The sequence below is a fragment of the Pogoniulus pusillus genome, chromosome 27, assembly GCF_015220805.1.
Source record: "Pogoniulus pusillus isolate bPogPus1 chromosome 27, bPogPus1.pri, whole genome shotgun sequence".
Lineage (NCBI taxonomy): Eukaryota > Metazoa > Chordata > Aves > Piciformes > Lybiidae > Pogoniulus > Pogoniulus pusillus.
In genome coordinates this window covers 153,442-174,981 of record NC_087290.1, presented here as the reverse complement: position 1 = coordinate 174,981, position 21,540 = coordinate 153,442, and the positions used below count along the sequence as shown (strand labels likewise).

General features: G+C 48.7%; 1 protein-coding gene across 1 annotated transcript in view; it reads right to left on the bottom strand.

Annotated features, from left to right (window-relative positions):
• The window catches only part of ZZEF1 (zinc finger ZZ-type and EF-hand domain containing 1), an 85,727-nt gene that overhangs the window by 39,148 nt on the left and 25,039 nt on the right, over positions 1-21,540 (bottom strand). The window contains 17 exon segments of the mRNA XM_064166785.1: positions 284-791; positions 2,108-2,201; positions 3,408-3,487; positions 6,995-7,235; positions 7,738-7,886; positions 10,123-10,324; positions 11,080-11,161; positions 11,747-11,913; positions 12,610-12,720; positions 12,805-12,926; positions 13,729-13,888; positions 15,078-15,192; positions 15,622-15,692; positions 15,984-16,117; positions 17,813-17,982; positions 18,321-18,421; positions 20,892-21,107. Coding sequence (XP_064022855.1) covers positions 284-791; positions 2,108-2,201; positions 3,408-3,487; positions 6,995-7,235; positions 7,738-7,886; positions 10,123-10,324; positions 11,080-11,161; positions 11,747-11,913; positions 12,610-12,720; positions 12,805-12,926; positions 13,729-13,888; positions 15,078-15,192; positions 15,622-15,692; positions 15,984-16,117; positions 17,813-17,982; positions 18,321-18,421; positions 20,892-21,107 — 2,723 coding nt within the window.

Sequence of the window (21,540 nt, the reverse complement as noted above, 5' to 3'; positions counted from 1 at the left end):
GGGCTCCAGAAGAGATGGGGAGGAATTTTGGGGAAGGGCTAGGAGTGACAAGAGGAGGGACAATGGCTTTGAGCTGGGAGAAGGGAGATTGAGACAGGAGAGGAGGAAGAAATTATCTGAAGTGAGGGTGGAGGGACACTGGCACAGGTGCCCAGGGAGGCTGTGGATTTCTGCTCCCTGGAGGTTGAACACCAGGCCAGGCTGGATGAAGCCTTGAGCAACCTGTGCTGTTGGGAGATGTTGTAAGGTCCTTTCCCATCTAAATGATTTTCAATTTTCTCACCTTTCATGTGAGAGGGACTGATCCTTAATGAAGTCCAGGATGCTTTTCAAAATAGGATATTTCTCCTTCACAGTGGGCAGAGATCTGGGCTCCTCCATGGATCTGAAGGACAGCAGCCTCAGTCTTCCACGGCTGAGCTGAGATTTTCGTGTGGGGGTGGAAGGAGGTGATGCCACATCTTCTTGCTGTGAAGCTGCATGCTCTACAGGCTTGCTATGAACACATTCTGTTGGGAGGGGGTCTGAAGCCTGTTTTACCTTCATGTCAGAGCATGTCTTTTGGCTCCCCTCTTTTGAGGCAGGATGACTGCCTCCATTGCAAGACACTGAGTGTGCTGCCTGGAAGTCCGTATCCTCAAGGGACGCTTTTCTTTGGCACTTCTCACTGACATCCTTTGGGAAGTCATCCACACCTTGGGCTTCCAAACTGTCTGGGGCAGAGTCTTTCATCTTTGCTCTTACAGGCAAAAAATTCAGCAACAAAAGGCTCTTCTGCATGCAAACTTTTGCTGCAACACAAAAATTGGAAGAGTTTAAATGATGACAATGGAACACAAAACTTGCAAGGTTCTGCTTAGGAAGGAAGGGATTTCTCCTCTTTCTTCTGAGCTAAGTCATCTAAAATGCCCTGGTTTCCCTACTCCATAGATCATTGAAACCATCAGTTACTGAATTCTGGATTCCCAAATGCTAAATCTGAGCCACAGAAAGCACACAGCAGGCAGTGAGAACATATTTTATTCTAAGAGCAGTCAGCTGCTATTCCAACATTAGTTAAGTGCTGTAACAAAAACATCTACAAAAATAAAGCCAGTTCAGAAACAGGTGACCCAAGGAGAGGTGGTTCCCTGCAGCAGTTTCTTATGTACTACTTCTGCAAGGAGCAGACCACAGTCCCAGATAGTTCATGAACTGTACACTGCTCTAACTCTTAATCACACTCAATCCCAGCATGGTGAGGTGGGAAGGGACCTCTGGGGATCATCCAGTCCAACCCCCTGCTCAAGCAGGGCACACACAGCACCTTGCCCAGCAGCACAATGCCCAGGGGTCTTTGGAAGCTCTCCACACAACACTCCACAACCTCTCTGGGCAGCCTGCTCCAGGCCTCCAGCACCCTCACAACAAACAACTTTCTCCTCCTCTTCAAGTGGAACCTCCTGGGTTCCAGTTTGTGCCCACTGCCCCTTGTCCCATCCTTGGTTATCAGTGAAAAGAGACTAGCCCCAGCCTCTTGGCACCCACCCGTAATGTATTATAAACACTGTTCACAGAATAAATCAGTTTGGAAGAGACCTTCAAGCTCATCCAGTCCAACCTATCACCCAGCCCTATCCAGTCAACCAGACCATGGCACTAAGTGCCTCATCCAGTCTTTTCCTGAACACTTCCAGGGGTGGCTCCTCTCCAGGCTAACCAGCCCCAGATTGCTCATTCTTTCCTCACAAGAGAGATGCTCTATTTTCTTAATCATTCTTGAAGGCTCCACTGGACTCAATCCAGTAGTTCCCTGTCTCTCTTGAACTGGAGATCCCAGAAATGGATCCAATACTCCAGAAGAGCCCTCACCAGGGCAGAGGAGAGAGGCCAGAAAACCAACCTTGACCTGTGGGCACATTCATACTGCACCCCAGGATACCATTGGCCCTGTCAGACACAATGCACATCGCTCTCTCACAGGCAGCTTCATACTTAAATGCCACTTTGATGTTGAGCAGGACCTCAGCAGCTAAATTACCTTTACAGCAAATACTATGGGTAGCATTTACAAGCTCATGCTTTACTAAGATACATGGGATGCTTATCCATTGGGAAAGACACTTACCAAGAGTTTCTGGGTTCATCTCACTTGCTTCTGCATTCTGCTTCTCCTCAGTGTCATTGCCTCTGCCTATCAGCGACTTCTGCTTCATTTCCAGCTGCAGACAGGATGTTAAAATAGTTAAAATCTGCCTGACCTTTATATCTCTGAAGGCTGCAAGGCACTAAAGGAATTTAATCTCAGAAGAGATGACAGCATGCACCATACCCCAGTGCAGGACAAAACACCCAGGAGTCAAAAGTACAGGACCTGAACTATCATAGCAGATCCCACAGCCTCACACCAAGATGCTCAAGGTTTGCAGGCTGAGACCCCTCCTCCTGTGGCTGTATGTGCAACAGCCCTCCAAGAAAAAGAAGGCTTCCCCTGTACTCCCACTGTTCAGGAGAAGACAGAGAATCAGCCATGAGCTAAGCTTCTCCCAAAGCTCCATGTTCTGTAACCAGAAGAGACTGCAAGATGCAAACATCCTCCACACTGCAGCGGGCACAGGGCAGTCACTCATCCAACCATTCACCTGCAGTCCCTGCATCCCTGCAGCATCAAGCTGCCAGGAGTTCTTGCAGGCAGGAAAGAGGAGTGAGTAGGACACAAGATACTAGAACAGTTCATTTGACAAGCCCACATGTGAAGGGGGCACAGGAGTAGCGAAAGGTGTCACAGACACCATCCTAACAGATGGAATTAGCTGTTCCTAACGGCCTCCTGGTTGTGACATTCACAATCTCCTGCAGGCTGGGGAAATGTCAGAGAGCTTTGGGTCTCTATGGCTGCAGGGGACGGCACAGCAACTTCTCACCAGGCTGTGAGCTGCTGACACCAGCTCTTGGCACAAGGCTTGTTTCAAGGGAAATCTCATGCGGAATACTCGGAGCTGAAGCCAGTCCCTTGCTCGAAGCAGCAACTCCTTCCTGTTCTCCTTAGCACTGCCTTTCTGAGCGGGGGCTCCAAGACAGATTGATTCCTGTGCTACACCTCAGAAGAACTCCTACTATCAAAGAATCTTCCTAGTTAACCATACACTTTCTTGTTGAAAAATAACACAAAGTCAACTGATTTAGAGACAAATTCAGGCCCAAATACTCCTGATGACAAATGTGGGGCTGGGAAGTAGAGCAGTGGAAACGTGCATTGAAATGGTGATGCTCATAGCCTAGGGGTGAGTTTATCTTCTTCCTAAGCGAAAACGCTTGACTTGGAATCCTTGAGACACAAAAGCATGGCTCTGCTCTACTCCTGACCTTTACATTGGGAAATACTCAGGGAAATGCCAGGAATTAGCCACCCTCCGGAGTGATCTTACCATCCAGATTCTAATGGAATCAGCCAGGGAATACACTTGTGCAAAGTCATCACTCAAAGGCACCTTGCCTCCACTGTTGACTGGAAAGAAGAAAAAGAAGGGTCTTGCTTATTTAGAGCTCCATTTTCAACAGCTGGGCTATTTAACTACCGCTATGCTAGAGCATGCCCTTCAGCTTTTAGTCAGTACTAGGAATTATGGCTAGGAGGGAAACATGGAATACAAAACCTTGCCAAGTGTCATATGCTTTAAATACACAAACTGCAGCTTCACAGAGTTATTTACAAAGTCCAGCTATGAATATCTTTCTTGGCTCTTCCCAAAACATGAGGCCTCAATCATCACAGAATCACAGAATGTTACAGGTTGGAAGAGACCTCCAGAGATCATCCAGTCCAACCCCCTGCCAGAGCTGGGCACGCAGGAACATATCCAGCGGGGTTTTGAATGTGTCCAGAGGAGACTCCACAGCCTCTCTGGGCAGCCTGCTCCAGGGCTCCAGCACCCTCACAGCGACAGAGTTTTTTCTTCTGTTCCCATGGCACCTCCTCTGCTCCAGCTTTCCCCCAGTAACCTTTGTCCTGTCCTTGGCCATCCCTGTGCAAAGCCTGGCTGCATCCTCCCAACACTACCCTGCACATCTTTACCAGCAGCAATGGGGCAGCCCTCACACTCCTCTGCTCCAAGCCCCAGCTCCCTTGGCCTGGCCTCAAAGGAGATGTTCCACTGCCTGCAGCAGCTTTGTAGCTCTGTGCTGGACTCTGTCAAGTAGCTCCCTGAGGTCCTTCTTGAACAGAGGGGCCCAGAATCAGACACAATATTGCAGATGTGGCCTCACCAGGGCAGAACAGAGGGATAGGAGAACCTCTCTCAGCCTACTCACCACAGCCCTTCTAATCCTCCCCAAGATGGCATTGGCCTTCTTGGACACAATTGCACATTGCTGGCTCATGGGCATCTTTCTGGCCACCAGGACTCTCAGGTTGCTTTTGTCTATGCTACTCTCCAACCTATCCTGGTCCACAGAGATGTTCTTTCTCAGATGCCAGACTCTAACCTTGCCCTTGCTGGATTTCATTAACCATTAAGAACAAAACCCTCTCCCAGTGGATACAAGCATCACTAAAGCAAACTGCTCCCTGCATAATCAAGACATGTTTGGTAGAAACACAAAGCTCTACAGATCTCTTCAGTCATCAATATCTGTCCCCTTTGTTGCATGCATTGAAATTCTGAAATGGACTCTAAAGACTAACTCACAAATATTAAAGACTTGATAAAACAGTTTCATGGAATCACAGGATGGGCTGGGTTGTAAGGGGCCTTAAAGATTATCCAGTTACAACCCCCTGCCACAGGCAGGGACATCTCTCACCAGCTCAAGGCGCCATCCAGCCTGGTCTTGAACATCTCCAGGGAGGAGACAGCCACGATCTCCCTGAGCAACTTCTGCCAGTGTCTCTCCACCCTCACTTAAAAGAATTTCTTCCTCATCTCCAGTCTCATTCTCCCCTCTCCCAGTTCCCTCTCCTCCTGTCACTCCCAGCGCTTGCCCAAAGTCCCTCCTCAGCTCTCTTGGAGCCCCTTCAGGAACTGGAAAGTGGTTCTAAGGTCTCCTTGGCCTTCTCTTCTGCAGGCTGAACAGCCTCAACTCTCCCTGCCTGTCCCCATAGCAGAGGTTCTCCAGCTCTTTAATCATCTTTGTGGCTTTCTCTGGACCCTCTCCAACAGTTCCATGTCTTTCTTGTACTGGGGGCACATTAACTGGAGGCAGTGCTACAGATAGGAGCTCAACAAAGCAAAGGGGCAGAATCCCCTCCCCTGGGATACTTTGGATGCATCCCAGAACATGGCTGGCTTCAGGGCTGGCAGCAACCATTGCTGGCTTATGTTTTCATTCCAATTGGCCTGACAATGACACTTCTCTCCAGGGTCTTCCCATTCTCATATTTATTTCTTTTCCTTCTTCTTTTCAACATCACTTGTACACATCTCAAACTGCAGATATGCACTTGGGTCCTGAAATTAGCCTGCCCCAGCAAGCCCAAGAGATGAAACTGTTAACTTCATTATGCACTCAGTATTTCCCTGAGCTACCACAGCTTTCGATCTTACTCAGAAAACAGCCTCAAGTTGTATCAGGGGAGGTTTAGGTTGGGTACTAGAAATTTTCTTTGCTGCAAGAGTAGTCAGCGATTGACACAGGCTGCCCAGGGATGTGGCACCATCCCTGGAGGTGGTCAAGAACTGTGTGGCCATGGCACCTGGGGACGTGGTTTGGTGGCCTTGGTGGCACTGGGTTGCTGGTTGGACTGTATGACCTTAGAGGCCTTTTCCAGCTGAAACAGCTTTGTGAGCTTATAAAACAGCTACAAGCAACAATCACAGAGTCAGTCATGGCACAGTTCAAATTGGAAGATGTTTGGCTTCAAAAATGTTGACAGAAAGTGGAAGGCTGAACTGAAACATTTCAAACCCAAGAGACACTTTTGTTAGCCAACACCTCAAACACATCAATAAGCTTAATGGGAAGATGCTGCAAGTTCAACAGTTGTTCACTGTACCTAATGAAAAGCCTGCAAATTGTACTCCAAGGGACATCACACAGGTTAGAAGCTAAGGCCCCTTCCACTCTAAGCCACCCTGTGATTCTATGATTTAGAAAGAAACAAAAAATGACCTAAAGCAATTGATCTGTTTTGAGGATACCAAGGACTAGTTTCCACAGGATAATGTTTCTGGAAGTAATTCAAACCTCCTCCACTCCCAGCATTCCAAAACATGTCTAATTTGGTGCTGGCTTCTTAGAAGAGAGAGAAGAGTAGAAAATGATGTAAGAATCACTGTTCAGTGAAAGCCATTCTGAATTCCAACCCCAAGGATATTACCACTCTTTGGGTATAGTTTTAGAAGGCTTAGTCAACAGTTAATGATGGTTATGCATAGCTGTGATTATCAGAGGACTGGAGCATCTCTGCTATGGGGACAGGCTGGGAGAGTTGGGGCTGTTCACTGTGGAGAAGAGAAGGCTCCAGAGAGACCTTAAAGCAGCCTTCCTGGGCCTGAAGGGGCTCCAGGATAGCTGGGGAGGGAGTTTTGACAAGGGCTGGGAGTGACAGGACCAGGGACAATGGTTTGCAACTGGAGTAGGGCACGTTTAGGTTGGACACCAGGAGGAAGTTCTGCACAATGAGAGTGGAGGTTGCCCACAGAGGTGGTTGAGGCCCCACCCCTGAAGACATACAAGGTCAGACTCGAGGTGGTCCTGGGCCACCTGATCCAGTTGGAAGGGTCTCTGCTGACTCAGTGGGGGCTGAAACTGGATGACCTCTAAGGGTTCCTTCCAGCCCAATGCAATCTCTGAATCTGTGATTAGTATTTGGACAGAGCTCTGAAGATAAGAGTCTGCAGTAACAAACCCCAAACTCCCCAGAGCCAAGGCTCACCCAGCTACCTAAGGAATGACTGCTTTTTGCACAACATCTTTTAAACACTGCTGATGGTTCAAAGTTTCTAGACTGCACTCTAAGATAAGTCTTTACAAACTCTAAGTTGCCATTATTAAGATAGTCTAATATTAGAGTTACCATATTTGTGAAGCTTCTCATATAACTCTGGAGTGAGATACACCAAAGCAGCAAATGTGGAGTTCACAGCTTGATCAACAGTAGAACCAGCAACTATATCTGTCTTTGGGGTCTGTTTTTTACATGCCTGTATGAGTCCTTTGAAAAGTTCAGATTTTTGCCCACTGAGCTCCTGGGCAGGATTTGATTTTGCAAAGTCGATAAGAAACTGACGGCAGTCGTCTGGGAGAGGGCTCCCGGCCTGCAAAGAAGAGAAGAGAGCATTCAGGGTCATAGCAGCTGAATTTTGTTGCAGACAATTTCCACAATTGAGTCATCTTGCAGTGTATCTGCAGCAACCTGATCTAATGAAAGATGATCTAACGAAGCTGAATGGCTCCTCCAGTCATTCTACAGAACCAAAGAATGGTGAGGTGGGAAGAGACCTTTGGGGATCATCCAATCCAACCCCATGCTCCAGCAGGGCACCCACAGCAGCTTGCCCAGCACCACAATGCCCAGGGGTCTTTGGAAGCTCTCCACACCAGGACACTCCACAGCCTCTCTGGGCAGCCTGCTCCAGGCCTCCAGCACCCTCACAACAAACAACTTGCTCCTCCTCTTCTCCTCCTGGGTTCCACTTTATGCCCATTGCCCCTTGTCACTGGGCACCAGAGCACCATGTAATTAAGTATGTATCAACTAAGTCTGAATGAAAGTGTGAGGAGTTCAGAGCAGTGTCTCAAAAGCCATGGTGCCCATACCTCTGTTTTATCCTGGAGCAGTATACTGCTTTGCCTGGCCCCCAGCAGTGCCTCAGGACACATCTGATGCCTGAAGACAGGTTTCCACAGGGGAGAATTAAGAACTGCCGTTACTTTCAAAGGAGGCAAGGCTGCTTCACTCCCTAAATCTGAAAGAAATTCAGAACAGAGACACCTCAGTTCCTAAATGCTGCTAGTCATGGCCACAGAATGATGAATAAAAAATAATTAATGTTAAACACCCAAAGGGGAGAAAAAAACACAAATGGATTGAATGAGTAATTGAACAACATCCTCCAGCTTTTGTTCTTCTCATGTGGGGCAGAAAACTGCACTCCTTAGGGTAGGCTCAACATTTCACACTGACAATGCTACATTATGGATGAGTTGAGTTGGCACTTTTTCACTCTACTTATAACCACAGAAACCCCTCCAATTTACAAGAGATTTTAAAAGCTTTTCACCTACTAAAGACATAAGCATTGGCTCCATGGAAATGTGCTCATATTAAGACAGGAAGAAAATGTTCAATGAGGTTCAGAGGTTAGAACAATACCCAGAGGGCTGGAGAACCTCCCATAGGGAGACAGGCTGAGGGTGTTGGGGCTGTTCAGCCTGGAGAAGAGAAGGCTTCAGGGAGACCTTAGAGCAGCCTTCCAGCAGCTGAAGGGGCTGCAGGTCTTCTGGGAAGAGACTTCTTATAAGAGTTGGGAGTGACAGGAAGGACAATAGATTGAAGCAGATTTGAGACTGGAGATAAGGAAGAAGTTTTTTAGACTGAGGCTGGGGAGACAGTGGAGCAGGTTGCCCAGACAGGCTGTGGCTGCCCCCTCCCTGGAGGTGTTCAAGGCCAGGCTGGATGAGGCCTTGAGCAACAAGCGCTGGTGGGAGGAGTCCCTGCCCATGGCAGGAGGTTGGAACTGGATGGTCTCTGAGATCCCTTGCAACCCAAACCATTCTATCAATTTTTGAACAAGAACACCTCCACGAGCTCCCTAAATTCCCAGGTTGTGGACCTGCCTGATTTTCCACCTGATGGCAGCAAGAACTCTTCAACCTCCTTCAACCAACTTCAGTGGTTGAATGAATTCAGATGTAGGAAGCTTGCCAGAAGTGTTCTGGATTTGAAATTAGGAGTCTAAGTCTGTTCTCTCTTTCTAATGGCACAGTTTGTATTTTCCTTATTTCCAGTGGTTGAGATCCCAAAGGTATGAAATTTCTGGAACGAGCCAACTCCACTGGTGAATTCAAACTAAAACCAATACCAAATGTTCGTGTGAAACCTTTTACATCATTGGAGTTCTAAGCTCTGTCTTCCTGTCACCAGCAGTGGGTGGATATCAGCACTGCTTTTAAAAGGAAGAACAGAAGACTGGGCAAATTCTGCTGTGGCTTCATAAAGTAACTCAGCATGGCCTGATTGCTTCAAAGTGCCCAGAAATTCCTAGCACTGGCTTGTAAAATCTTGGAGAAGTCACAGATTGCAATGGATTAGAAGGGACCCTCAAAGGTCATCCTGTCCAACCCCCTGCAGGCAGTCTCAAACTAGACAGGCTGCCCAGGGCCACATCGAGTTTGACCTCAAATGTCTCCAGGGATGGGGCCTGCATCACCACCCTGGGCAAAATGTTCCAGTGTCTCACCATTCTCACTGTGCAGAACTTCCTCCTGGTGTCCAACCTAAATCTGCCCCACTCCAGTTTCAAACCATTCCCCATATGATCCCCACGATTGTCTCAGGGTGTCCTACAGAAGAGCAGCCAAGCTTGCCACAAGAAGAGAGCATAGCTCAATGATCAGTCTGCCAAGCAGCAATCCAGCAAGTCCTCCATAAACCCACAGAATGCTAAGGGTTGGAAGAGACCTCTGAAGACCATTAAGCCAAAGCAGGAACATATCCAGGTGAGTCTTGAAAGCTTCCAGAGAAGGAGACATCATGACCTCTCTGGGCAGCCTGCTCCAGTCCTCCAGCACCCTCACACCAAACAGCCTTCTCCTCCTCTTCAGGTGAAACCTGCCCTGTTCCAGCTTGTGTCCATTACCCCTGTCCTATCACAGGACACCACTGAACAGGGCCTGGCCCCTTCTTGACAACACCCTTCAGATATTTATAAATGTTCATAAGATGCCCTCTCAGGCTGCTCTTCATCAGCCTCAGGTCTCTCAGCCTCTCCTCAGCCCCTCAATTCCATCATCAGTCAATACACACAGACAAGCAGAGCTCCATTTTCCCAGGGTTTTTCCAGTTGCCTGGAGCCTCAGTAAGCCTAACTCCTGGAAATGAACCCAATGGCATTGGTGAATTCCAACTGAAATCAATTCCCAGAGCCCCGGTAGCCCCTGGTCACACAGCAGCAGCAGCCGTGGAGCCAGCAGCTGACTCACCTCGTGGGGGCCTGGGGGCCATGCTGCGGGAAGCCAGGCGCCCCAGCAGCCGCGACACCAGGAGCTGCAAGTCCAAGCCCCAGGACATGGCCACGTCGGGCAGGCCGTAGGCGGTGACGCAGAACTTGTAGCCCCACTCATTATTGCTGCTGTCAGAGTGAAAGAGAAACTGCAGCCGTGGGCCAGCCTTAAAGGTCACTTTCTACAGAGCAACAAAACAGTCATTTTGCCGAGTGTCCATCACAGGAAGACGTTTCAAGGTCATGAATTTCCTTCAGCAATGGGGGGGGGGGAGGGAGTGGTGTTCAGTGCTAGGTTCTGACCAAAACAGACCCGAGTTCCCCCACCATCTGCATCAGAAACCCACAGCACTAAGCAGAGACAATTTCTACTCGAGAGCTTAACAGGGAATTTCTTAGCTGACTGAGCTTTAAGAACTCAGAGCCATAAACCACCAGAGAAGCCTCCCCTGTGAGCAGGCAGCACGGATGGCAAAGCACAGCCACAGCAACACCACCCGTGGGGCAAGTCACCAGGGCAGCAAGTTTTACCCATGTGGTTACTGCTATGAATTCTCTCTATAGATTTAGATATTCTCTACATCAAAATGTTTAGAGATTCTACGAATGGTCTTATTCAAATGGTTTTCAATTCTGTGTATCTGGATGTTCAGAATGCCATATGGAAATTGTTACACAGTTAGAAATGGTTGTCACTTCTCATAGGAGCTGACTGCTCCCTGGAGAGCAGCACCACAAGGGGATTCTTCACTCATTCACTCCTTTTACTTGCATCACTGTAGACTTTCCCCCGCCACCTCCTGCCCCCCACCTCTGAGAGGAAGCACACACACAGAAGGAAGCACACAGCCCTTCAGACAACAGGTTCTCCACAAACAGAGGCAGAGTTTCCTAAGATTGGGGAAATCATTCAGTTCAGAATTTTCCAGGTGCTCACCTTAGGCCACTTCTCAGTGCCAACCTTTGTATCGTAACGAGTTTTTGCACCTCTGGCATCAGTGAACTCCAGATAGTCATACCTGTGAACATTGCAACTCATTACTGCATGCAATCAGAGAACAGGCTAGGTTGGAAGGGACCTCCAAAGGTCACCCAGCCCAACCCCCCTGCACTCAGCAGGGACATCCTCCACTACAACAAGCTTCCTCAGAGCCTTCTCCAGCCTGACCTTGAATAAGCTCCACGGATGGGGCCTCAAATACCTTCCTGGGCAACCTGTTGCAGTGTTTCAGCACCCTCATGGGTGCAGAACTTGTTCCTCACATCCACTCTCAATCTGCTCTGCTCTCATTTCAAACCATTGTCCCCTGTCCTGTCCCTGCAGGCCTTTGGGAACAGTCCCTCTGCAGCCTTTTTGTAGCCCCTACAAGTACTGGCAGGTCTCTGATGGATTTCCCTGAAGCCTTCTCTTTTCCAGGCTGAACACCCCCAGCTCCCTCAGCCTGTCTTATTAGCAGAGGTTCTCCAGCCCCCAGAGCATTTTCATGGCCTCCTCTGGACTTGCTCTATCAGGTCTATGTCGTTCCTGTGTTGAGGGCTCCAAAACAGGAAACGTCCCTCTGCAAATGGACACTGGGATCCAATGCAGCACAACATTCAATTACCTCCGTTCAGTTTCACACTTTTCATCAAACTCCACCTCAAAGTAAGTTGCCCCATGGCACAGGAAGACTGAGACCTCATGGCAGTTATTTTCATAGTTATGAGGTGATTCCACTGTCCACGTTCGCAACACTACAGGCTGCTCCTGCTGCCAGCTTTCCGTTTCCAGCTGTGGAACCAAAGTGCATGGGTGAGCATTAACAAATAATAATTAAACCCCAAAGCCACACTAGATATTTTAACACCCATCAATAGAATCATCTCAGTTTTCTCTGTCTTCCTTGCTATTTTGGTTTTCATAGAACCATAGAATTGTTTCAGTTGGAAAAGGCCCCCAAGATCACCGAGTCAAACCATCAACACAACAATACACAACCAGCACACTAAATCATGTCCCCAGGTGCCATGCCACACTGTTCTGGAATGCCTCCAGGCACGGGGACTCCAACACTTCCCTGGGCAGCCTGTGACCATTCTTGCAGCAAAGAAACTTTTCCTCATCTCCAAACTAACCCTCCCATGGCACAATTTCAGACTATTTCCTCCTGTTCTATCACATCATACTAGGGAGAAGACAGCAGCACCCATCCAGCACCAACCTCCTTTAAGGAGCTGCAGAGAGCCAGAAGGTCTTCCCTCAACCTCCTTTTCTTGAGGCTGAACAACTTCAGCTTCATCAGCTGTTCCTCATATGATGCCCTCCAAACCCTTCACCAGCCTCACTGCTCTTCTCTAGACACCCTCCAGCCCCTCAGTGTCAAAACTAAACCCAGGATTTGAGGTGTGGCCTCAGCAGTGCTGACTACTGGGGGGCCAATCCCTGCCCTGTCTTGCTGCACTTCACAGCTCCTGTACCATCAGATACCTTGTGAGGCTCACTACAAAGGTTTTTCAGTGGTTCTATCAAAGTGCTGAATCCCTGGAGCAGAGCACAGTATGGGATATCTAAAGTGCAGAAATCCAACATGAAGATGACCTAGGAGGAAACAGAGGTGTGATGAAAACAGAGGTGCCCAGGGCCATGCCACCCAGGGAAGGACAACCCCCCAGTGTCACTTACCAGCTGACGAGTGGCCATAGCAAAGACAGAGTTACTTATTTTTTCTACTATTGTTTTGCCACTATATTGAGATAAAAGTGACTGCAAAATCGTTCTGACATTTGACAGGAACTGGCCCACATCTAAAGAGAAAAAAAACCCTTAATAGCCACCTTAAGGATTTGCTACCACAACCTGCTTTAGCAAACACCTATAACGCGCATGGCGATGTGCACAGGGAGGAGGGCAGCAGGGAAAGCATCTGCTGCCCCAGGGCAATGACACTCAGGAGTGAAAACAGTTCAGAGAGGCTTTCTGTGCCATTTCTAGTAGAAATTGGTCCTGCTTATCAAGGCTATTCCAACAAAAGGAGTGATGAGTCATTAATCAACCCCTCCAAAACTGTGAGCAATCTGTGTGCAGCCAGCAGCCTCCCTACACACTGAGAAATGCAGTTTCAGTTACAAGTGAGGCTGCTCATGCTTAGCTCCATCTTTACATCGAAGATAGAAAGCAACAAACCCCCTAAGTCCCAGTTTAGCAGAACACCCCTCAGAGCTGCCCAGCTCTTTCAGAAAGCTCCTTCTTGCTGTCCCAAACATCTAGAAAAATACCACCACCCAGGGACTTCAGCAAAAGAAGGGACATTTAAAGCAGCTAAACTGCTCAAATCAAAGTCTGTTACTGTTTGGGGTGTTGCTTTCTTAAGTATTTGACCCCCAAAACTTCCTGAACTGCTTTCTGAAGGTTCTCCCAACATATCATATTACAGCTACAATTCTGAAGTGCTCAACAGGCCGACAAGTTGCTAGAGATTAGAAATGCCATGACAGTTACAAAGTATGTCTCAGGCAAGTACTGCTGAAAGCTTATTCTGTTGCAATTTGCACAATCACATTCTAAATGCCTGCATTACACCAGACTTAATTCAACCCCAGCACTTACAGTTTGTAAGTATTTCTACTGCAAGGTCCTTGGCTGAGTTATCACTGCCCTTAAATTGCAGGTAGCACCATGAAAGGAGGCTACCTTGAACAGACCAGAATAAGGAAGACAAGACTGTGCCACTCTCTTGCTGTGCAACATCCAGCATCATCATTTCACACTGAAAAACAAAAAAATGGAACACCAAGGAGATCCTCTTGTGCTGCAGAATGACATACAGCAGGCACTAAGTGAGCTGTGATGGGCTTTACTAGCCCACTCCCCCCAAAAAAGGCTGATTGCAGCTGACAAGCAGCAGAGAAAGCCATGAAGCAACACTGATGGGTTTGGTTTTGATAAATCCCTATGCTCAGCTACAGATGAGTCACTCTGTGCACTCAGCACACTTTTTCTGCCTATGTAAACGACCCTCCTCTGCTTACACCTCCCTTGGCAGCACAACCAGTCCTGACCTCTCCATATGGGATGGTGCCTAGTGTTGAGAGGGTGCCATGAAGATTTCTTAATAGCTCATCTTAGAGGTGACTTACTCTGCTACTATGAAATGTTAAGGCTTAAAGGAAAATACTACGATTAGTAAGAAAACCTAATCCTACAGGCTTAAACAGCCACAGTGACAGGAAAGGCAGTTCTCTAGCATACAGAGTAACACAGGACCTCAGCATGGTGGGGTTGAAAGGGACCTCTGGAGATCATCCAATTCAACCTCCCTGCTCAAGCAGGGCACCCACAGTAGCTTGTCCAGCAGCACAGTGCCATGGGGGTTTGGAAGCTCTCCACACAAGGGCACTCCACAGCCTCTCTGGGCAGCCTGCTCCAGGCCTCCAGCACCCTCACAACAACTTTCTCCTCTTCACATCCAACCTCCTAGGGTTCAGTTTGTGCCCACTGCCCCTTGTCCTGTCTCTGGGCACCATTGACAAGAGTCTGGCCCCAGCCTCTTGCCCCCCACAGCTCCTTTAGCTCTTGCTGAGCATTGCTCAGATGCCCTCTGGGGCTGCTCTTCTGCAGGCTCTCAGCCCCAGGGCTCTCAGCCATTGCTCCTCACAGAGCTGCTCCAGGCCCCTCAGTAGCTCTGCAGCATCCCCTGGGCTCTCTCCAGCAGTTCCCTGGCTCTCCTGAGCTGGGGAGTCCAGAACTGCACCCAGCACTCCAGATGTGGCCTGACCAGGGCAGAGTAGAGGAGAGGAGAACCTTCCTCAGCCTGCTGGCCACTCCCTTCTTCCTGCACCACTTAGAAGACCATTTGCCTTCTTGGCTATAAGGGCATATTGCTGTCTCATGGGGAACATCTCAGGCACACAGCTTGCATTGGAACTGCAAAGAAGCAGGAGTGCAGAGGCAGTTACCTCTCTGGCTGCCACCAGCAGAAGGGTGCCCATGACTGACAGGACTTCATTTATGTCAAAGTTCGCAGAAACTCCTTTTTCTGGTAACAGCAAGAGTCCACCTGGATCTTGGTCACTACAAAACAAAGACCTCCTTACTAACCAGCAACCAGCAGCACATTTCCAGAACACAAACTCGGGTCTCCCCTACTGCATGATTACTATCAAAGATCTGAAGTTTGGTTTCTGCCTGCTCCATCCTGGTTAAGTCCATCCCTACCATTACTATGGGCAAACAATCACCTGAAAAATTGGAAGACAGCCTAGGAGAAGGTCAAGAGCAATACACTGTGATTTCAGCATCAGCCTCAGACAACAACCTATGCAGCTGTGCAGTCAACGGCCACATTAAGTAGCAGCATTCTCCTTTCTGAAGCAAAGTCAGTTGATTATTTTAGAGATTTTTTTTCCAGGGCAATAAATATTTCTAACCAGGATTAGATATGAGCTCAGTAACAGCTGTGGGCTAACAGGCATTTTTTCCCCCCAATTCATGACCTCTTACCTGAAGTAGGAACACAAGGATCTGAAAGCAAGGTGTACAGACTGTTTATGTTCCTGTTGTGTGATGTTCTTCTAGAAAAGGAGAAAGATTTATCTATATGTTATGTTCTGTTTCCCTCCTCTGTGAGAAAAGATTCTCATTTCTGCCTTCTACTATTCATTATGTTAAGAAAATGTAGGGCTAGCTCCTCTGTCTTTGGATGAGCTGCAAAGAGAAGTGGAGTGGCAAAAAGAGCAAAGACAAGTAGGGTTTGACTTCTGTGAGACAGTGCCATTATTTGACAATGAGAAGCCAGATCTGGCCTGGTTTTCTGCATGAAGTAAGCAAGCACTGAACAATCACTTTCTCATTAAATGCTTTACCATCATAGTGAAGAGCTGTTGTCTCCTGGTCTGTCTGTCTGGGAAGAAGACTGCTGCTCCACTGAGTAAGGTGTTCTTAACTTCCTCCTTCAGCATTTTCATTGGCACGAAGTTACTGTCTGCCATATCCACCACTGCTCACAGAGAAAGGAAACAAACCCACCAGAATAAATTAAACCTCCATCTGCTAGAGGCACAGCTGAACTCAGTGTGTTATCTGACAGCTCCAAACCCTTTCAATCCCATTACTCACAGAGAACATAAGAAAAGAAATTTTGTGGCTTCTAGCAGGACAGACTTTTGTAACGACATATTTATTGAGTACATTAAGTCTTGACAACTCTCAAGGGTAAGGAAGCTTCCAAGATGTGACAGTGAATATGAACTGGTTAATATAGTTAGAGTCTAAATTTGCTTTTAGTGTTGTTACTGTTAAGTAAAGAAGACTAAAAATGACACCTGAATAAAGAGGATGTCAGCCTACTGCCATGAAATGTCATTTATAATTCCCTTTTTCTTCACTGGCTCCAAAGCCTTCCCTGTAAACCTCACAAGATCCTTATAACATCATCTATATGGAACAGTCGAGATAGATGAGAGCTCAGCAACAGTTAAAGGATCCCATTCCCTGCTGGTTCCAGAAGGTGACACATTTCAAAGTTTCCTATTGCAGCCGATCTCCTGACCACATATTGGCAGAGTCTACAAAAGCAGCATGCAATAACATGGCAAGAAGAAATCAACGAAACAAAGGGATGAGGAAAGCTCCACTGTGACAGAGCAATGAGCACACCCTGACCTGAAGAACTGTTGGACACCTTTGTAAGTGACACAGACAGTAGGATTGAGGCACTCTCAGCAAGTTTGCAGATGCCACCAAGCTGTGTGGTGTGGTTGACAGGTTGACAGAGGGACCTGGACAGACTGGAGTGCTGGGCCCAAGCCAACCTCACAAAGTTCTGCAAGGCCAAATGCAAGGTCCTGCAGCTGGATGGGGACAATCTCAAGCACAAATCCAGGCTGGGCAAGGAGTCGCTCAAGAGCAGCCTGGAGGAGAAGGCCTTGGGGGTGTCAGTTGGTGACAAACTTCCCAGGAGACAGCACTGGCCACTGGCAGCCCAGAGCCAGCTGGATGCTGACTGTATCCAAAGCAGGGAGAGCAGCAGCACAGAGAGGGGATTCTGCCTCTCTGCTCTGCTGAGACCTCACCTGCAGCACTGCCTCCAACTTGGCGGCCCCCAGCACATGGAGCAGCTGGAGTTGGGTCCGCAGGAGACTGTGAATGTGGTGAGAGGAGCTGGAGCACCTTCCCTGCAGGGACAGGCTGGGAGAGTTGGGCTGTTCATTGCAGAGTGGAGAAGGCTCCAGGGAGACCTCAGAGCAGCCTTCCAGTGCCTGAAGAGGCTCCAGGAGAGCTGGGGAGGGACTTGTGACAAGGGCTGGGAGTGACAGGAGGAGGGACAATGGCTCTGAGCTGGGAAAGGGGACAGTGAGACTGGAGAGAAGGAAGAAATTCTTTGAAGTGAGGGTGGGGAGACTCTGGCACAGGTTGCCCTACAGAGATTGTGGCTGTCCCCTCCCTGGGGGTGTTCAAGGCCAGGCTGGATGAGGCCTTAGCAACCTGTATTGGTGGGAGGAGTCCCTGCCCATGGCAGGGGGTTAGAACTAGATGAGGTTTGAGGTCCTTACCAACCCACACCATTCTATGAATATATGAACAGGAGCTGGCTTAGGCTCTAGCAGTGAAGACATTTTCCTAAATTTTAAGTACTTTAACACATTTATAAGCCAGAACAGTCACAGCAGCTAACCCACTCAGTATAAATTACCTTCACACAGATGTCTATAAAGCTCTTCTGCAGCTTCTGTGTGCCCAGATGTTTTGCTCTGAGATGTTTCCTTGTGTTTAGCAGTTTTATTGTCTCCGGTAAGTACAGAGAAGCAGCTCTGGAGAAGCTGCAGTAGCAGCGTTTGAGCAAGGACACATTCCTCCCTCGTGCTGTAAGAAAACATCAACCAAACAAAAGCAAAAACTAGACAAGAAGCTCCACTGCACCAAACAGCGAGTACTGTGGAGGTCACTAGCTCAGGTGGAGAAAAACACTTAGCAGAGAGCACACAGCCAAAAGCAGCACAGCTACCCAGCTAAATTAACCTACATCTCCAGCTTCTACAGAACACTGGAGCGTTCTGGAGTGCCCTCATGGCAGCAGCAAGAGAACAATGTTTATGCAAAGGGTGACGCTCAGGAAGAAGAAACTGCATCAATCCAAACCAGTCAGTGTTTACTTCTGCAGAGACAGAGCTGAGTCCTCAGCACACAGGAAACAGACTTACTTCTGGTGAAGTTTGCTGTAGAAATTCCAGAAGAGCTGCAAGTCCAGGCCTGTGAAATCTAAAAAAGACTTGTACTTGAGCCCTCTCTCCTTCTGCTGCACCTAGGAAAGGAAAAAAACACAGGGTGGGAAAATTAACTCTGAAGAGAGCACAAGTTAGAAAAGATAAATCCCTGACATCAGGTTTACAGCAGATATGTCCTAGAAATCCTAGAATGGCTCAGGTTGGAAGGGACCTCAGATATCATCTCCTCCAACCCGCCTGGTATGTTTCTTCCAGAAGTTGCCGTTTATCAAACAAGGATCACAAAACGGCTTAGGCTGAAAAGGATGTCAGAGGTCAACTACTCCAAGCCTCCTGCCATAAGCAGGGATACCTTCCACCAGCCCAGGCTGCTCAAGGCCTCATCCAACCTGGCCTTGAACATCTCCAGGGAGGATGTAGCCACAGCCTCCCTGGGCAGCCTGTTCAAGAGCCTCACTACCCTCACGCTGAAGAACTTCATCCTCAGCTCCAGTCTAACCCCGCTCTGCCTCAGCTCCAAACCATTCCCCTTTGGCCTGTCTCAGACACCCTCAGCAAAAGTCTCTCTGCAGCCTTCCTGCAGGATCCCTTCAGGCACTGGCAGGCAGCTCTAAGGTCCCCCCAGAGTCTTCTCTCCAGGCTGAACACCCCTAGCTCCCTCAGCCTGTGCTCACAGCAGAGCTGCTTCAGCCCTTGGATCATCTTTGTGGCCTCCTCTGGACTCATTCCAGCAGCTCTGTGTTCTCCTTCTGCTGGGGACAACAGAACTGGAGGCAGGATTGGAGGTGAGGTCTCAGCAGAACAGAGCCAAAGGGCAGAATCCCCTCTCTTGCCCTGCTGCCCGCACTGCTCTGGCTGCAGCCCAGCACACAGTTGCCTTCTGGGCTGCGTGAGGTCATTGCTGCCTCCTGGGGAGCTGCTCAGCAACTAACAGCCCCAGGTCTTGCTGGTGGGGCTGTGTGAGGAGCAGAGAAGGCCCTGGCTCAGTGCTGAGCAGTGGTTACGCAAACTGAAATATTCCTGAATTATCAACACTGTTTCCAGCACGAATCCATGACATGGCCCCTTAGCAGCTCCTACAAAGCCAATTACTTCCCCCTCAGCCCAGAGCCAAAGTGAGCTGGCCCATGGCTCAGGACAGAAGCTGAAAAGGCACAGCTGCAGGCACTGTGTGAACAAAACATCATCTTCATAACAACCCAGCTCTAAGCTAGGGGCAGAGAGGGTGGAAAGGAGCTAAGGGTGCTGGCTGACAGCAACTGGACACGTCGTCCCTGGGGCAGTTCAAGGCAAGGTTGGATGTGGCACTTGGTGCCATGGTCTAGCCTTGGGCACTGTGGTAAAGGGTTGGACTTGATGATCTGTGAGGTCTCTTCCAACCTTGGTGATACTGTGATACTGTGATACTGTGACATAAGCCAGCGTGTCTCCAGGTGGCCACAAGCATCCTGGCATGGATGGCAGCAATAGTGTGGCCAGCAGGAGCAGGGCAGGGATTGTGCCCCTGGACTCAGCACTGGTGAGGCCACATCTCAAATCCTGAGCTTCGGGACTTCACTCCAAGAAGAGCATTGAGGGGATGAAGCAGGTCCAGAGAAGGGCAACAAAGCTGGGGAAGGGTCTGGACAATAGAGCTGGGGAGGAGCAGCTGAGGGAGCTGGGGGTGTGCAGTGTGGAGAAAAAGAGGCTGAGGGCAGACCTCTTTGCTCTGTACAGCTCCCTGAGAGGAGGCTGGAGCCAGGTGGCGTCTGGGCTCTGCTCCCTAGTCTCAGGTGACATAAAGGCAGGAAATGGCCTGAAATTGTTCTGGGGAGGGTTACATTGGATATTGGGGAAAATTTCTTTGCTGCAGGAGTAGTCGGGGATTGGAACAGGCTGCCCAGGGAAGTGGTGGAGTCCTGATCCCTGGAAGTGTTCAAGAAACCTGTGGTCATGGTACTTGGGGACATGGTTTAGTGGCTGTGGTAGTGCTGGGTTGCTGGTTGGACTGGATGGAGGGTTCTTCCAAGCCAAACAGCTCTATGGCTCTAGGATCCTCAGCAGCAGGGTACATCATGCTGACACACATCAGACTCTTAGAATCAGACTGGTTTGGATTGGAAAGGACCTTTAAAGGTCAGCTAGTCCAACCCCCCCAAAGTGAGCAGGGATCTTAACTCTGTGTCTCACCCTAGATATTTACAGAAGTATTTCACATAAAAATAGAACAAGATTTTATCTACACAACTTTCCCAGACTGCCCCTCATGAATTTCTCCAGATGCAGATTTCACAAGTAGCTGCACTGTCCAACAGAGAATGGAGCATCCTCCCATTGCAGCTGCTTCACCCAGCACTGTAACCTGAGGCTGCAAAATGGTTCTTACTCCCTTCTGGACCCAAAGTGAGCATATTCTCAGCCAATCCATCACACACAGACAGGATGCCTGGTTTGCACAGCTGCCAAGAGCTGGTAGCAAGACTTTTCATTCACAATTTCTGTCAGCACAGCCTTGCTGCTTTTGGCATGGTCAATCCATGCTGAGAAAGAACTAAGTAGTTAAAATACCAGGTCCTGTGCCAGCTGCTGGATGAAATGAAGTGTTTTCAGAAGAAGAGTTGTGCCACAAACTGTATCCTCATCAGGTTTTGGACACTGCAGACAACTGACGCTCCCATTGGGCTGGTCTCGCAGGGGCCGCAGGTAGCCGAAGACACTCAGGCCCTGAACACCCAACCTCTCTGCTGCCTCTTGTCTGGTGCACAGGAACTTGATCATCAGGTACTGGAAGGGTATAAAACCAGCACAAGAGTAGGGTTTAAATGCTGATGCACACCTGGCATTCAAAAGGCATGAGGAGACTCCAGGTGGAGTTGGGAGAGGCAAAGCTTATTCTGGGTCAATTATGTCCAAAGATTAAAATAATGAGCCTAGGATTCAGGCTAAGCTTGAACTCTCCACACACCCAAAGCAGTCACAGTAATGGCTCTGTGACCTCTACAAGCATTTGCAAAATTAGTTTATCATCTCCATTCATTCTGCATCCTCTGCCCTTGGCTCTGTAGTCACAGCACTTTCGCAGGATACAAAGCTGTGAGCTGCATTTAAAAGCAAGCAGATGATCAAGCTGTAATACTGCAAACACAGTCTGCCCTTAGCAAGGTACAGAATGCAGACATTCTGCCATCCAAATGGACTTTGGAGCACTCCTAAGGCT